Raw genomic sequence first — 12,125 nt, 5'->3', positions numbered from 1 at the left:
CAAAGCCCATTGCATCCATGGGGATCTTTCCATCAACCTCACTGTACTTTGGACCAGGCCCTAAAGGTATCTAAGTGCAGCTTTGGCCCATGTGTCTTCATCCCGCCCACGCCCCAGGCAGACATGATGCTCTGATACAGAAGGAGGTGCTGCGTACAGCAGCAGCTTACAGGTTTGCCCGCATCAAAAGGGCAGGGACTGGCACCTTCATTTGATCTCAGGATGATTCTGTGCAAGGAAATTCCTCCTCCTCTTCCTCATGAACTGCTTCTCTCCTCATTAGGGCGACGTGTGGATCTGCATGGAGCTGATGGACACCTCTCTGGATAAATTCTACAAGAAGGTGCTGGAGAAGAAGAAGACGATCCCTGAGGATATCCTCGGGAAGATCGCCGTGTCTGTGAGTGGCTGACTTTTGATCGGAAAATGCCGTGTGGTGTCCTTCAGTCCCATCCCTCTGCCGACCCCACCTTTGACTCTGGAAGCTTGCACTGCCCCAGGGCTTGGCACTGATGCATGCTGCACAGGTCCTAAGCCTTGTGACATGCATATGTACGCCTGGAGACCACGCGTTGCTGGCGCTGTTGCCCTGAAGCTAATGGCACAAGCCACCTGTTCGAACACCTACTTGTTTAGAAGCTGGTGGCGGTTTTGCTGGGAAAGGCTGACAGTGTGAGGTTCAGTGTGTCTAACGAGCTCTTTCTCTTCTGATCTCTAGATTGTGCGAGCACTGGAGCATTTGCACAGTAAACTCTCAGTGATTCACAGAGGTAAGAGCTGGGTGACTAGAATGACCTGCCTGCACGATTCTCTCACCTTAGAATCCATCTTAGAAGGGCACAAATCCTGTAGGATGCTGGGTTTGTCTGGCTCCTGGATTCTTTTTGCAGAATCTTGAGACAGGCTTCAAACCTAAGGGCCTGACCCTGAGGGATGTTTGGCATCCATGACTCATTGAAGTTGTTCCTTATAACTAAGGCTGTGGGTCTGTCACGGAAGGCACGGATTCCGTGACCTCTGTGACTTCTGCAACAGCTGGTGCTGGCTCAGGGGCTGCTTGAGCGCCCAGCACCAGCAGGGGTCCTGGGCCACGTGCTGCCCCCCCCCTTCCCCCCCACTCCAGCACCAGCAGGGTCCTGGGCTGTGTGCTGCCGCCCTGCTCCCTCCAGCACCAGCAGGGGTCCCAGGCCACCCCCCTCCTCCCCAGCATCCCTGGCGCCCCCAGACCACCCCCTGGCCCACGTTTTCGTTAGGGGTCTATAGTAAAAGCCATGGACGGGTCACGGGCTGTGAATTTTTGTTTGCTGCCCGTGACCTGTCCGTGACTTTTACTCAAAATACCCATAACTAAAACGTAGCCTTATTTCTAACCCACCACATGATTCTGGGCCTTTTCTCCTTTCCAGCTTGAATGTGTAACAATTTCATTGCCACATACTTCCCACTCTCATACCCTCAGCTCCTGAAGAATGAGCATAACTTGCAGACTGTTAGAAAAATCCCCTCAAATTCCTTGCAGCTGGCCGGGGGCTGAAGGATGAACTCATGGCTAAAACTCGGGGACTGGCAGTCAGGAGACTTAGGTCCTCTTCCTTGCTCTGCTGTAGCAGAGGCATAACCTTGGGCAAGTCACTTAATCAATCTGCGTTTCAGGTTCTGCATCAGAGGAGATCTGTCTGCTGCCTAAGGAGGTAGAGGCTTAGCTCATTGTTAAGGTGCCGTAGAAGTTAAGAGCATACTAAAAATAAGAGCGTATAATATTAAAATCCAGGATCAGTGGGGCTTTTGGCTTCTGGTCCTGTTTCCTTTGGCTTATCCTCTCTCCCTTGAGTCAGCCAGGATTCCCTGCAAAGTCTCTACCAGATAGGAACATTGACTTCCTGGTTTTAATCCTCCTTAACTCTGTAGACCACTTCTTTGTGCTTTCTGAATTGAAGGCGTAATCTGCTCCCTCTCTGTAATCCTGTTAGATGTGAAGCCTTCCAACGTTCTTATTAACAAGGAGGGGCATGTGAAAATGTGCGACTTTGGAATCAGTGGCTACTTGGTGGACTCCGTTGCTAAGACCATGGACGCTGGCTGTAAACCCTACATGGCTGTAAGTGTGTGTGGATGCGTAATCTGGTCTGCCATCTTGAGCCTGCATTCTGCATTGGATCAGCTGGGGGTGGGTCTGTCCCCTCCTGAGCTCCTAATTTTAAATCGGAACAGGACGGGGTAGTTTGAAAACGAACCGCCTGCCCTGAAATTGAATGGTCTCTGGGGGCCCCGATTCAGCAAAGCACTTGGTTTAACTTGAAGCATGTAATTGGCCCTGCTCAAGTCACCGCATATCTGTGTAACGGAGTCAGCCGGGTTACTCGCGTAGTTAAGCATGGGCTTTGTTGGATTGGGCACCAAGTGTTGTCACTGTAACCCAGGCTTCTCCCCCGCCATCTTCTGTCCTCAAAATAGCACAGGGAATCGTCTTACCAGCCTGGCTGTTGGCAGAAGATGCCTGCTGGCTGGCTGCCTCCTCATTGGCGAGACACTTAGTGTGCTGACATTTCTACTTACTGAGCTAATCAGGATTGTTCCACTGCTTGCCTTGTCCTCCCAGCGCCCTGCCCACCGTTAGCCACCTGTTGCTGTCCTGTTATTGGTGCAGACTGTACGTTTCTTGGGGCAGGAACTGTCCTTTTCTCAGATGGGTGCTAGCACCAGGAGGGCCACCATAACTGATAATAGCGGCAATTGCAGTAGAAGCCATTTCTGGGAGTTGGAATGTGGGGCAAGAGGAACAGAATTAACATGGGTCAGGCTGACCAAGACATTGCTGTGATTAGTCACGTTTACAGGTAACCTTTTCTCGGGGGAGCCTATGCGCTAACATCAGTCCATGGAGAGCCCACCCAGGCTGGGTTTTGTAGTCCAGGCTATACGCTGGCAGGTGTCTGTCCGTCCGTCGGTCTTCGACCTTGGGCAAATGAGATTGAGGTGCATTAACTTCCATCTTGTGGTTACAGCCCGAGAGGATAAACCCGGAACTGAACCAGAAGGGCTACAACGTGAAGTCCGACGTGTGGAGTCTTGGAATCACAATGGTAATGGCGCTCGCGCTCTGCGACCAGGCTGGGGAGGGCCAGGTGGGCTTTGAGCCGTTTGGAAACGGCCACCCCAGGAGGATACATTCCATCAGAGGCCAAATCCTAAGGCCAGTTCCTGTTCACGTCTATGGGAGTGTGACTGGATAAAGACACAGTAAGGGCCTCGGGGTCTGGCCCTCCACAGGCTGCCGTTCTCCTCGCGTTCCCCGGGACGGCTGTTCTGCTGCCTGGGGCTGTGGTTTTCACGGTATCAGGTTCACTCCGAGCCACTCCCTGCTCCAGAGGGGCTTAAATCCCTTGGCAGGCAAATGAAAATGTCAGGCTGGGCTGTGGGCTCCCGGGGTGTTGGGTCCAGACTGGCTCTGCCGATGAAGAGGGTGCTGGTGCTTCTTGTGGGAAGTCAGGAGTCCAGGCTTTTAACACAGCATTTACGGCGCTGCTGACCCTCCAGCTTCCCTCTTGTGCCAGTCGGGGGCATGGTCTCCATAGCTGGTTACAAGGAATGTGGTTCAATTTGTACCTAAGCAGCAACCTTCTGCCAGCTCAGCTGTTTGTACCATGTGCCTGACCTGTGTAGCAGTGCATTCTGGGAATATCTGGGCAAGTCATGCCATAGTGCCCGGAGAACATGCACGCAGAGCAGCAGGTGGGTCAATGCGATGTGGGATATCCCACTGCACAGAGCGCTGGGAGGAAGGAGGGTCAGCCAAACCAGTTACAGAAAGCACAGCTTTTGGGATCTGGGTGTTGCAAGAAGTGAGTTGCAACACCTCTAGCTGGGGAGGGTGGGGAACACACAGCTCTCGTGATGCGTGGACACAGGGAATGTTTCAAGCCAGCTACACGGCTAACATCTGATTCATAGTAGTGGTGGCGTAGGGTAGCTTATCTACCAAGTGTAAGAAGCTGCTGTTTCAGTGAGCATCCAAAGCCTTCTGGCACCAATGGACAAAGGAAATCCCGGTTCTTGGCTCAAAGAAGTTAAAGCCTGGGAAATGTTTTCTTCCCTTCCAAGTGATGGAGAGGCTGAGTGGGTAGAATTTTTTTTTTTAGGATTTCCCCTAAGCTTTTAACTGAGACATTCATGAAGTTGGTTTGTGCATGCTGCAAAGAGCTGCCTTTGCAAATGTTCTCTCCCCCAGCCGCCCGCCTCTCTACCCCCTGCAAAAGCAACCTCCAACACTTGCCCGTTCTTCCTGTTTGAATTTGCATCCAGCCTGGAGCTGAGCTGAGCTGATTGGACACCTGCGCAGCAGCCTGGAAATGTGCTCATGCTTCAGTTTTCCTCCCAAAATGCAGGAAGCCGTGCGATGAGCGATTGTGTGAATGAGGAAATCGATCAGCTTATTTAAAAGCCAGAGGGAGGGCTCCACTGAAATGCTGCCAGCAGGCAGCTGATTTTCACCCCAACCTGTGTGATTCTTACTAATGTCTTCCTCTGGGCTGGCTTCCTGTTTTTGTAACCTAGTGGGGCTTGATGACTTCAGCCCAGCATGTTTTCAGGACTGCTGGCTAGTACCAAATAGGGTCTTTTCGTGGGTGGGTTGCACACAGTTTTCCGGCAGCTAGAATCTGAATCCAGACTGGTCACCAATCACGAGACCAAAGCCTCCTGGGGCTGCTGCATTGTGTGCCCAGTGTCCCTGCGGGGTGTCAGAGAGCTCATTGAGGGCTCCTTCCTGCCTTCCCATCCTGGCATGTGCCAGGCAGCCAGTGACTCTGCCAGCAGGTAACAGTGCCTGTCTGAGGGCAGGAGTGAATCCTCTGTAATACGGTGTCATCCCTTGCTGCCCCTCGCAGCACTACGTAGAATTTTTACGGGGCAACTCTCATGGTAGTAGTTAAGGGCATAAACGGCAGAAGCTGAACGTAGCACAGCTTGCATCGGGCCGTGAAGCTGGCTAGACTCTGGCATCTACGCTTTCGAAACTCTTCCAGAGCTTGCTGTGCCACTGGCCTGCAGAGTTCTCCTTTAGGAGCCAGCCGCACGAGCCCCCTAACTGATCTTAGCTACCGAGACAGGGTGTGTGGTGATGTACCTTGAAGATATAGCTGCGGCCGTGGACCCGGAGAAGGGGCAGCGAAGCTGTCCAGAGTTGTGGGAGAACTTGCAGTCGAGGGGAGAGGAGGAAGGCTGAGTGTTTAGGTCTGAAAGAAGAGCTGGAGGGCAGTAAGCGTGTGGGGAGTACTCGGCGCTGATCAATCCCTTCTGTTCCTATTGTCCCTCCTTTGCACGAGCTCCAAGTTACCATCAAACTTAAAAGAAAAGAAGCCTCTGGAACGTGCACCTGCAGGAGGCTGGAGATTTTTGTTGGATTTGACGAGGCAGCCTGACTTTGACCAAGAACCTTGGAAATTATGCAGGCCAGGGTAGAGGTGGTTGAATCTCCTGATTCTGGACATAAGCCAATCACCAAATAAACATCCTTTCTCTACGTGGCCAGCATTACATGATGCCTCTGGGTATCTGGTAGGATTTTGCCTGCCTCTGAAACATGCAGCAAAGGCTGCTGGTAGAACAAAGATAGCAGGTTTGGTGGAATCATGGTCCAAGCTGGCATAGCCAATTCTCTGCTAACTAATTCTCTTCCACCGGCTTTCCTAGTCCATGGGCATGTCGTTTTGTGGAGTAATATTCCCTGTGGGGATTAGTGTAAACTCAGGAGGGTGTTAGGAATCTTAGAAGATGCCCATGTGATGGACATGTTGAAAACGGGCAGAGTAATACTGAAGGGACCCCTGCAGAGCAACTCAGAAATGCCTCTTATTTTTCATGGAGAACATTTTAAAAAAAAAATCCTGTTTTTTTTTTCTTCAGAATTTCCTAGGAGACTATATAATATGTAGGTGAGAAGCCAAAAACTGGGAAAAAAATTGGAGTTGTGAAAAAGCATTTTAGCTTCTGGTTTCATTTTTTTTTTAAATGAAAAACTGGAACGTTTTGGCAGGAAACGTTCATTTTGGTCAGAGTTCATTTAAAAGCGTCACCGTTTTTTCACTGAAACAGTATTAACTGCCAGTGCCGTGTTGGGGGCTGTCGGCCTGAAGCTGGTATATGCTGTATTGCTGTCGTGTCTAGGAACCTGAGTCATGGGCCAGGCCCCCTTGTGTTAGGTGCTGTACAAAGACAGTCCCTACCCCAGAGAATTCTCTAAGTACTGTGATGCTGCAGAGCAGTCCGAGGACAGGGACATGCAGTATAGCCAATTCCTCATGGCTGCCGTTGTTTCTCCCTTCCCCCTAGATCGAGATGGCCATTCTCCGCTTCCCCTACGAGTCCTGGGGCACCCCCTTCCAGCAACTCAAGCAAGTAGTAGAGGAGCCTTCGCCCCAGCTCCCTGCGGATCGCTTCTCAAAGGAGTTTGTGGACTTCACGGCACAGTGGTGAGTGTCTGAACTGAACCCCATCAGTCTCCAGTCTCAGCCTACAGAGGCTTCCCAATGCTGAGTGCTGGTCTCCTGTATCAAAGCACAAAACTTACCTTTACTTTGCCTCGGGACCCCCTGTAAATCTTTCTTTCCTGTCCCCTCGTCCCGAATCACCACCCTCCTGCAATCTGTGCCGCAAACGCTCCACAGATCGGTTTGGTTTCCTGCCCCGATTCAGCTGGGCTGGCTGAAAAGAAGCAGAATTCTCTTCCGCACTATGTGGTGGTTCACCCTGTTGGAATTTCTGTGATGACTTGTTCAGCTGCAGAAACTCAACCCAGAGCATCCTGGCGCATCTGCGGCCCGACGCTGCCTTTGGCTACCACTTAGAATTGGGTGAAGGTTGATTGGGACTTTAAGAGGATAAAGCACATCTCAGCTGGGCTGTGCTTCGCTCACCATTTTAAGCACAACTAGGATCTGCACCGTAGTAGCCTTCGGCTCGTAGCTGGGCCTATGATTCCGGACTAGGTACTGGCATGCGGTATCTGTCCTGTTGGGTGGTACACCCGCTTAATGTTGTAGTTCTGTTCCTGAAAAATGCCACTTGAAGCAAAACGATGTTAAGCGAATCCAATTTCCCCATAAGAATTAATGTGAATGGCGGGGTTAGGTTCCAGGGAAATTTTTTTCTCCAGACAAGACATTATATACATATACAGTACAAGTTTTAAATAATTTTAAACAAAACAAACTGTTTAATACTGTATTCACCAATGATGATTGTGAAGCTTGGTTGAGGCAGGGCATAGTGGGGTCAGAGCGTGGGGGCTTGTCCGGCGATCCTGCCGGGGAGTGGGGTCGGGGGCTTGCACGCTCCCCAGCTGGAATGCTGGGCAGGCGGAGTGGGGTAAGCTCCAACTCCCCGACCCCGCTCCCCGGCTGGAACACCGGGCGGGCGGAGCAGGGCAAGCCCGCGTGCCCCGACCCCTCTCCCCGGCAGGATTGCTGGGCGGGTGGAACGTGGCAAGTCAAACAACCTTATAACGGAGCATTGCACGACTTTAAACGAGTATGTTCTCTAATAGATCAGCAACTTAATAACGAAACAATGTTAACCGGGACAACTTTAAGTGAGGACTTACTGTACCAGCCCCTCTCATCTTGGGCATAGCTTGCATGTGCTCTGGCTGTACAAGGTGAAGGGTGAGGTTTTCACGTGACTGATTACCAGGCCAGGAATAAGAACAAGGAGTACTTGTGGCACCTTAGAGACCAACAAATTTGTGTTTGTTTTCCAACAGTGCTTTCCCATTTGCCTGCCTAATTGATTTGCTAGGCTCTTTGGTTCAAAGCCAATACTTGTGTAACCAAGGGGGGGTGTTAAGAACTGGTAGTTGCCTAATAGAAAGAAGGAGGTGCTGGCTGGTGGTCTCCCACTCCTGGGATGAAGTCACTGTATCATGGACACTATTTTTTTTTTTCTGTTCCAGCTTAAGGAAGAACCCTGCCGAACGAATGAACTATTTAGAACTTATGGTGAGTGTGGATTTTTATTCTTTGATCTCACGCAATCTTGGCCTGTAACTAAAGCTAAATGAATAGGGGCTGTAAGAACCCAGATAATCTGCTGACTGGCACAGAGGAGGACTTGTAACACACACCCGTCAGCTGGTTACACTGGCTTCTGCTACCTGTGGTGCAGTGGGGTTGAGTCATCCCCGGTGTCTGACTTTTGTCTTAGAATCTTGCATGTACTTTGAAAGCAGAGGTCACAAAGTGTGAAATGAATCTGTTCAGCTCAGTGTACTACTGAGATTCAGCCCAGGGCCTCAAACGTGCTGTCTAAAAGGATCAACGTACCAGCCTTGGGCATTCTTGTTGTATTTGCCTAGGGGTGCAGTTGGGTGGGAAGAGAGCCACCACAATGTATTGCTGACTTTGTGACTCCTGCCACAATTGTGTTCAGTGTTGTCCTTCCTCATGCCCAAGCTGACCCTATCCTGGTTCTCGTTGGCAGGAACATCCTTTCTTTACCTTGCACAACACCAAAGAGACTGACATGGTCTCCTTTGTGACAGAGATCCTCGGGGAAGACTCCTAACTCACCAGCCTCGCTGCCACGTACGGTCACTTCAAACCAACGTCCTGGCTTCCCTGCACAAGAGAGAACGAGGACTCATGTTCACGGTGGTTTGCACAAATTGCATCTCCCTTGCCTGTGTTCATCTCTAAGCCAGCCGGGCGTGGGAGCACTCTGGTTTTTATCACCTGTACGCTGAAAGTTACACAAGAAGGACCTTGGAAATTGACACAGTGCCGTTACTGACTAACCCATGGGACCGAGTGGGCTCAGGAGATGATCTGCTGGGGCCAGATATTCCTCCTCAGTTGTGTCAGGAGAACCAGACTCCTGGTATCTCAGTTGAGGAATCTGCTATGCCTGAGGATGGGGCGGGGGGAGTGTGAAAGTGCCCTCCCCCAGTACCATTCTGGTGCGGCAGTGAAGGGTCCAGAGAATATTTGCACTTGCTCCCTCCATTGTGCAGCAGAGCCAAGAGATTCTTCTTGCACTCTCCAGTGTCCTGTCCCTGCCTCTCCGAGGCCTGGAGAGGTGGGGAGGGGGTCTCTTCCTGAGCCACTGGGGGCCAGAGGGTGCATGGGCTGCCTCCATCAGAGTTCAGTCTTGTTCTGCCTTCCCTCAAGCCCTGCCCAGTACCCTGGCAGCAGGGATCCCACAGGGCTCTGTTCAGAAAGGGGTCTGTGGAAATCTGTGCACAGCTGCAGTTTGCTGCCGCTTGTGGAAGAGGTGGCGGGGGGGTGTCATGGCTCCAGGATCAGAAGCGCGCGGCTCTCCGAGGCTGCTCCATGGCTGAGGTGCCGCTCCCTCCCCAGAGCCCTCTTGAGGCAAACCCACAAACAGGTCAGGTCACCCTAGACTGTTACAATGACCCCACTCGAAAGCCTGTTCAGACAGTCCCAGCTTGTTCTAAGCTCCTGCACCCATGCTACCTGGGCGTCTGCGTTCCCGCCTCGGATCGGGGACCGGCTTCCCCACTCACACCGGCCAGTGCACCCCTGTCCAACGGACACAGGCCCATGGCATTTGGGGAGAGGATTCCACGTGCACCCCTCCCCTCCCCCAATAAACCGGGCTGGGGTTGGCTAGGCAGTTAAGCGGCCAGCTCCCATTGGCAGTCAGTGAGTTAGGTGCCAAAATCCCACCCTCAGCCTCTATGAACATCTGAAACACCCCTATGACTCGTCCCCCTTCCCCTCTGCCCCCTGGGGTTGGGCCCTCCCCCCTGGAGCTCAAGAACTGACCCAGCACTGTGACTCTTGTTGGTTTCTGAGGTTGCTTTAATACCGACTCGGTCCTGTGTTAACCAAAACCAAACCGATGTCAAGCCAATGATGTGTAGAGGTGGTGTCGGTAATTGTACATTTGATGTGTGTATATAGAATGGACTTTGTAACTCATTTCCTAGTTTTAATCGAACTAGCTATAAATTAAACCCTTTCCTTGTGGGAGGAAGAGGGCTCCCCCTTCCTTAACAAATCCACTGTGAAAACCGGATGATGGGTCCCCGCTCCGACAGCCATAGAGGCCTTTGAACCGGCCGGGGAACGGAGGAGTTACCTGACTTCTGCTGTATGTGATCACAGAATGCACATGCCGTATGTGGATGACATTTTTAAAATGAATTTTCTGATTTTTTTTTTCCTTTCCAATACATATTTTGTGTGTGTGTGTATGAGTGTGTGTGTGTGTATATATATATATATTTTTAAATCACTGATGAACGTACAAATGTATATGTGGTTGGTGAATGCCAGCAACTTCCTGCTTACATTTGGGGTGGCCGGGATGGGTCACAACAAGGCCTAAGAATTGTGGGGCGATTTGGGTTTTGTTGGTAAAAATGCATCTTTTTGATGGAACCTCTCTAAAGACCCCTCTTGGCACTTTGTACGTGGGAGATCTGGCTTTCGGGGTGCAGCTCCATTGACTTGTGCTCTGCCCCTTTATAAACCAGGTGCCCTGAGTTCATGGCTCTTGTAGTTTTGCTGCATAGTCAATCTAAGGGCTTCTCGAGAAGGGGAAATTGACGGGAGTAGCTCCCCTTGTGGAGACTCTATGCTGGAATGAGCCACTTTTTATTTCCTAATAATTAGTGCACTTCCAGAGCAGAGCAGTTATTCCAGGGTAAGTGGACTGTACTGGAATAGTGTCCACAGCGGCGGTTTTATTGCAGAACTGCTTATTCTGCAATAGCTATTCTGGTTAATGTCCCATTTTAGACCAGCCCTTCCACAACCAGCGCCGTTTATTGACCGGAGATGGCCAAGCCCTGCTCCGTTCTGTGGTTCAAGTAAGAAAGTGATTTAACGCTTTCAGCTGCTCCTTCCTCACCCACTCTGCAAACCACCTGGAACTCTAATGAGCCTTGTTGTAGATGCAACTCTACAGGCTTGGGACTGCCGCGCTGCACAATTGTATTTTTCCTCGTTGGTTAATTGGGATTGTTTTATTTTGACTTTGAGCTCTTTTCCCTCTTTTATTTTCTCCCCGGGTGTTGTGGGGATTGGTTATCATTTATTGTGCGGGGTTTGGATGCCTTTCACCTCGCCCGATAAAGCCCTGGCTCTGGTTGGATTCCAGCTCTCCTCCTGATGGCCTGGGAAGGGCTTTCCTTCTGCCTTTGTATGGGGGGAGCAAATCTCGCAAGCTGTGACTGACATAATGCCTAGGTATTGTTCTGCCTGCCTGCACCGGGCGTAAATCTCGCTCTGGGTTATTTCAGCTTTACCGTTCCGGTATGTGCCCTTGTTTTCTTCCGCTCCAAGGCCTTTATTCTTCTGGCTCTGTTGCTTTCCCTGCGAGGATTGGTGGAAGCACTCCAAGTAACTGCTTGGAACCCCGCGGAGCTTGGAGAGAGAGAGAATTGTTGCCGAGGGAGAAGGCCCTCTCGCCTTGTGCTTACGAGAATGGTCTGTAACCATTAACTTGGTCATTGTTTTCAATAAAATAAGCCCCCAAACCAACTTCTCAAGAGCTTTTCTTGGAACATCAACGCTTGCTCATTCCAGCTGCCCCTAACACTTGTCTGGTTTCAGTGTTGGAATTGGTACTGAAACAAATGAAGCGTATTACAGTAATGTCCCCTCCTGCTGGAGCCGGGCCCCGTGGTGCTAGGTGCTGTACAGACATATGCCCAAAGACAGCTCCTGCCCCAGAGATTGCAGCCTTAGTAACACATGACAACATAGCCAGGCAACAAATGGGGAAGGTCAGGGCAACAGGGGTGTACACAGTGTGTAGAGGTACTGGTATAAGCAGTGTTGCCTAGTGGATAGAACACTAAAGTGGGATCCAGGAGACCGCTGTTCTGTTCCTGGCCTGCTGAGGGACTATGGGCAGATCACTTTGCCATTCCTTGCCTCAGTTTCCCCACCTGTGCAGTGGGGATAGTGACACTGACCTGCAGAAAGCGCTCTGAGAACTATGGCTAACAAGCACTATGTAAGAGCTAGCCGCTATTGTTGCTTGGCTAGAGTCCAGAGTCCCAGCCCTGCCCCAGCCTGGCAGAATGGAATTTTTAGCCGCTTGGAGTAGGACAGAGGTTAAATAGGAAGACTGGTGAGATTGTTTTTAGCAGAGTGCGGCCC

At 51.1% G+C, this 12,125-nt stretch overlaps 1 protein-coding gene across 3 annotated transcripts in view; it reads left to right on the top strand.

Annotated features, from left to right (window-relative positions):
- The window catches only part of MAP2K3 (mitogen-activated protein kinase kinase 3), a 52,082-nt gene extending 40,584 nt beyond the window's left edge, over positions 1-11,498 (top strand). For all 3 annotated transcript variants that reach the window (XM_044979491.1, XM_044979490.1, XM_044979489.1), the window contains exons 7-13: positions 284-400; positions 719-770; positions 1,971-2,098; positions 3,006-3,083; positions 6,331-6,470; positions 7,949-7,994; positions 8,476-11,498. In XM_044979491.1, the coding sequence (XP_044835426.1) occupies positions 284-400; positions 719-770; positions 1,971-2,098; positions 3,006-3,083; positions 6,331-6,470; positions 7,949-7,994; positions 8,476-8,559 (645 nt within the window). In that variant the 3' untranslated portion in view covers positions 8,560-11,498. The remainder of the gene's footprint in view (positions 1-283; positions 401-718; positions 771-1,970; positions 2,099-3,005; positions 3,084-6,330; positions 6,471-7,948; positions 7,995-8,475) is intronic.
- Positions 11,499-12,125: the final 627 nt, after the last annotated feature.

This window comes from Mauremys mutica, chromosome 11, assembly GCF_020497125.1.
Source record: "Mauremys mutica isolate MM-2020 ecotype Southern chromosome 11, ASM2049712v1, whole genome shotgun sequence".
Classification (NCBI taxonomy): domain Eukaryota; kingdom Metazoa; phylum Chordata; order Testudines; family Geoemydidae; genus Mauremys; species Mauremys mutica.
This window is presented reverse-complemented; position numbering and strand designations above follow the sequence as displayed.